The 4,855-nt window shown below is 37.5% G+C and overlaps 1 protein-coding gene across 1 annotated transcript; it reads right to left on the bottom strand.

Moving 5' to 3' along the window:
* Positions 1-4,189: 4,189 nt before the first annotated feature.
* LOC145064410 (uncharacterized) lies at positions 4,190-4,591 on the bottom strand. Its single transcript, XM_079011870.1, has one exon. It carries the CDS (start codon positions 4,589-4,591, stop codon positions 4,190-4,192), a length of 402 nt encoding a protein of 133 aa, XP_078867996.1.
* Positions 4,592-4,855: the final 264 nt, after the last annotated feature.

The raw sequence follows: 4,855 nt of genomic DNA, 5'->3' as shown, positions 1-4,855 counted from the left end.
ATAACTCTCTAAAAACTCTCTAAGCAACAAAATGCACAGAATGAACAGAATGATCTGAATTGAGCAACTTTATAATGGATCCCAAGGGGTCTATTTGTAGGCTTTGGAAAAGCCCATGACATGGCTTGACAAATCAGGTTTTGACACGTTATCATGACTTAGTCATCAGTTAACACCTTTGTCCTCCTTAACAGAGAATGGATGGAATATTCCAATTCGTTTAGTATTCCGTTATGGTTCCATCCATGTTATGAGTCTTCATATTTCTCGAGCCTTCTTGATCAACATTGAAAAGGTGATGAGCAACATGAGAATCATGTTGCTCCATGGTCTTCTAAGATGTCATCAACTTCTAAAAGTGTAATTGGTCAAGTTGAGTTGTTTCTTGAATGTCGGAATATGTCCTGAACTTGAAGATGTACCACCACATGTTCATGATGAACCATGGACGAATTGCATGTGATATTGAGTATTTGGATGTGCCTTCATTGTACATGATGTGCCATTTGCAATCTTGTTGTGCCATCAATGTGTTCATGTCACACCCCCAAATCGGAATGGTAGAAACGTTCGGGGGCGGAGAACGTCATGTACAGTATCACACCAACTGTATAATAGTAATCAAAGCAAACACAACCATTACACTGATAAAATATAGATTTTACATCTGTTCAATACATAGTTTGTATACCATTAAAATGTATAACAAAAGTATAAAAGATGCAAATCTAAAAGATCCGTCTTCTCAAAATCCTATGGGTGTACTTGTCTACTGATTCCCTGAGAATACAAATGGTTTTGAGAGTGTATCAACATTTAAGTTGGTGAGTTCATAAGTATGTATATGAGATGGAAAACTTGTTTTGGTTTGCTGAAAATGTTATGGCGTTCTTCCAGAAAATCTACTATTTTCTTTAGAGAATGGAATGTAGTCTTAGACATTAAGAACGAAAAAAATGTATTCTGAAATAGTGGACTGTACTTTGAAATAGAAAACCATAGTCTGTATTAGTAAAATGTAGTCGTATTAATAAATAAAACTATGACATGAATGTTTCTTGAATTCGTATGCTGTACTAGTGTATCCTATGTGTTTGTATGAAAAACCTTTTTGTATGAATGCCTGGAATCCACCAACTGTAGTGTAAAGGAACGTACTATATTGTAAAGTAGTGTACTATAGTTTCATTATTTAAAATAAAACTTTGAAGTAGTGTTAATCCCGTATTTTTAGTTGATACTATTGTAAGTTCCATATAACCATGCTTGATATGAATAGTGGCCTCTACGACGTTCTTCAGTCGTCGGAATGTTATGAAATTTGTCACCCCAGGCGTGTAGGCCTAGCTGTTGCAAGCAGCTTAGGTGCGGGATTGTCAGTCCTGTATAGATCTATACACAAATTCACGCTCTCCCTCCAGGAGACTCTGGTTATAATTTATTGGACTTAGAACTGTACCCAGATGGGTACCCCGAAGTAGTGCCTCACAACCCTGTAATAACTAGTATACGTGTAGTGTAGTAATGTTCTCTTATACTTGAAACTATATGTATTACCTTATGGTAGCGTACTTTTTAATGTAAATAATTATACTTAAATAATAGTAGTGTATCCTTGAATTAGTGAATTAGAGTAGTTTTCCATAAACTATACCTATTATAGTTTATATACTTGTTTCTGTAGCGTTCTTGAATTTGTAAAATAGTGTAGAGATTCTCAAACTATATCAGTTATAGTTTAAATGTATACTCTGTAATGTACTAAGAACCTTTGCAATTTATCAGGGTATGAGAATCAGTAATAAAAGATTTGTATAAAATTTCCTTTCGCTCTACATGTTACAAAAGGGCAAACCATATGTTTATACTCACGTATATTCCTAATATATAATCACGGATGAAAAGATAGTTGAATAAGTAATATTATCCTACACCCACAACCAAATAAGGAACAAGATTTGGGACAAAATTTCCAATTCTAAGTCTAATGAATCTTCTTTATATATATAAATGTATATGAGTATATTTTGTTAAAAATGTAGTAGTAATCAGTTTGAAGCAATTGCAATGGTTTGAAACAGTTTTGAAATCATTTGAATATCTTCACAAGAGTCCTTGTTTTTGTATCCCCCCCCCCCCCCCTAAAAACAGTGAAAATAGTTAAAACGTAGGTATGAACTCACCTCTAGTGTGTTCGAGCTTGGATAGTGAACTTGTAGTGACGATCCTTGGGCTAGTGTATGTGGGAATAATGGTATCCTAATATTATATAAACATGTATTCGTATTTATATTAGCTAAATAATTATTTAAAGTGTTAAACAACACTTAATCTATGTAAGAAATAATTACTGAGAATTATTTGGAGTCTTGAAAAGGGTTTTGGTCTTAGAATCTCAACTGACAACCTGGTTCTCAGTCTTATGGTGTTTTCGGTCGTAATCGAGTTCTCGGTCCAAGTGTTTTCGGTCAGCTTGAAGATTTGAATATGTAAAGGTCGTTTTTCGTGTTCTTGGTGAAAAATATGAAGGCTTGAAGGATTTTTCTTGAATGTTTTAAAGGTTCTTGGATGATGTTTGAGAGCAAAATGAGTGTATTTTCAGTTTGAAAGGTGAGAAAATGACTAAGTTTTCGAGTGAAAATATATATAGCGGTTGAGTTTTCGGCCGGAAAGGGGTTCTCAGCCAAAATCTGTTTTCAGTCCGAGGAGTTTGCCGCCGAGAAGGGTTTTCGATGTGAGGGTTCTCGGTTCCAAAGGAAAAAATATTGATTTTAAGTGTATTTTATTCTAAACACTTATTTAAAAACGAAATTTATAATTTAAATCATGTTTTAACCCTCATAAACTTAATGAAACAAATAAAGCTCGAAATTTTATTTAAAGGGTTTGACTTTTGTTGACTTGGAAGAAACGGGTTATTACATTACCCCCCGTTAGAGGGAATTTCCTCCCGAAATTCTTTCTATAGTGAGTACATTATGGACTAGGGAAAAGGTGTGGGTACTTTTGTTTCATTTGATCCTCTCGCTCCCAAGTGAATTCAGGTCCCCGCTTGGCATTCCAGCGAACCATCACTGTTGGTATACGACTTTGTTTCATTTTTTGACTTCCCTATACATAACTTCTACGGTTTCTTCCACAAAATTAAGACTCACGTTTACCTCAATCTCGTCGAGTGGAATCACAAGAGTTTCGTCGGATAGACACTTCTTTAAATTTGACACGTGGAAGACGGGGTGTACGTTGTTAAGTTTTCGTGGTAGACGAAGTTTCTAAGCTACTGGGCCGATTCTAGCAAGTATTTCGAACGATCGTATGTACCTTGGATTTAGTTTTCCACGCTTTCTGAAGCGTATCATGCCCTTCCAAGGTGAGACCTTTAACAAAATACGGTCACCCACCTGGAATTCCAAGGGTTTTCATCACTTGTCTGCATAGCTCTTTTGTTTGTCTCTAGAGGCTTTCAGTTGTTCTTGATTTGGACTATCTTTTATGTGGTTTCTCGTATGATCTCCGGGCCAGTGAGAGTGTCGTTAGGAACTTGGCCTCTAGCTAGTTGTGTGTCTCCTACTTCAGACCAGCACAGAGGCGATATGCACTTGCGGCCATATAGGGCTTTGAACGGGGCAACCTTGATGCTAGAGTGGTAGCTGTTGTTATATGAAAACTCGACTAATGGCAAATGGATGTCCCAAGCTTTACCAAAGTCAATCACATAGGCTCTCAACATGTCTTCTAGGGTTTGTATAGTTCTCTCACTCTTCCTGTCAATTTGTGGATGGTAGGCTGTACTCATGTCAAGTATAGGTCCTAGCGATTTCTATAGTGACTACCAAAATTTTGAGGTGAACCTACTGTCTCTATTATAGATAATGGAGATTGGCACACCGTGCAGTCGTACAATCTGTTTGATGTAAGTTCTAGTCAGTTTTTCCATCTTGTCTATTTCTTTAATTCATAGGAAGTGGGCGGACTTGGTTAATCTATCAACGATTACCGAAATGGTGTCATGACCACCCGGGTTCTTGCGCAAATTGGTTATGAAATCCATAGTAATCCGCTCCCACTTCCACTCTGGTATCTCTGGTTTTTGTAATAAACCTAAGGGCTTTTGATATTCTACCTTGACTTTGGCGCAAGTTAGGCACTTGCCCACAAAGGTAGCAATCTCGGCTTTCATGTTTGGCCACTAATAGAGTTTCTGGAGATCCGGATACATTTTATCTAATCTTGGATGCATGGAGTATTGTGTCTTGTGAGCTTCATTCAAGACAACCTCTCGGAATCCATCAAACCTCCATGTCCAGATCCGATTCATGAAGTAACGAACCCCGTGATCATTGATTTCAAAAATTTTCTCCATTCCTATTGAGGCTTCATCCGCCACATTTTCGGGCTTCAAGGCTTCTAACTGAGCCTCCTTGATTTGTGTGGACATATGTGAATGGATGCACATGGTTAGTGCTTTCAGTCTACGACCCGAGTGCTCCTGTCGACTAAAGGAATCTGCTATTACATTGGCTTTACCGAGATGATAGAGAATTTCGCATGCGTAATTATTGAGTAGCTCTACCCATCGTCCCTGTCTCATGTTTAGTTCTTTCTGATCAAATATGTGTTGAAGGCTTTTATGATTGGTGAAAATAGTGCACTTAGTATTGTACATGTAATGTCTCCAGATCTTCAGAGAAAACACTACTGCTCCTAGTGGTGTAGTGGACCTCATGTATCTTTAGCTGTCTCGAGGCAGAGGCAATAACCTTTTCTTGCTGCATAGGCACATAGCCTAGTCCCTGACTGGATGCATCGTAGTATACTACGAAATCTTCTGTCCCTTCAGGAAGAGACAAGATAG

The sequence above is a fragment of the Lactuca serriola genome, chromosome 7, assembly GCF_051521515.1.
Source record: "Lactuca serriola cultivar US96UC23 chromosome 7, Lser_US96UC23_V15, whole genome shotgun sequence".
In the NCBI taxonomy this organism is placed as follows: Eukaryota; Viridiplantae; Streptophyta; class Magnoliopsida; order Asterales; family Asteraceae; genus Lactuca; species Lactuca serriola.
This window is presented reverse-complemented; position numbering and strand designations above follow the sequence as displayed.

What these genes read in the sequence shown, in the direction of transcription:
- LOC145064410 (XM_079011870.1), bottom strand. Translation starts at nt 4,591, where the DNA reads ATGAGACAGGGACGATGGGTAGAGCTACTCAATAATTACGCATGCGAA.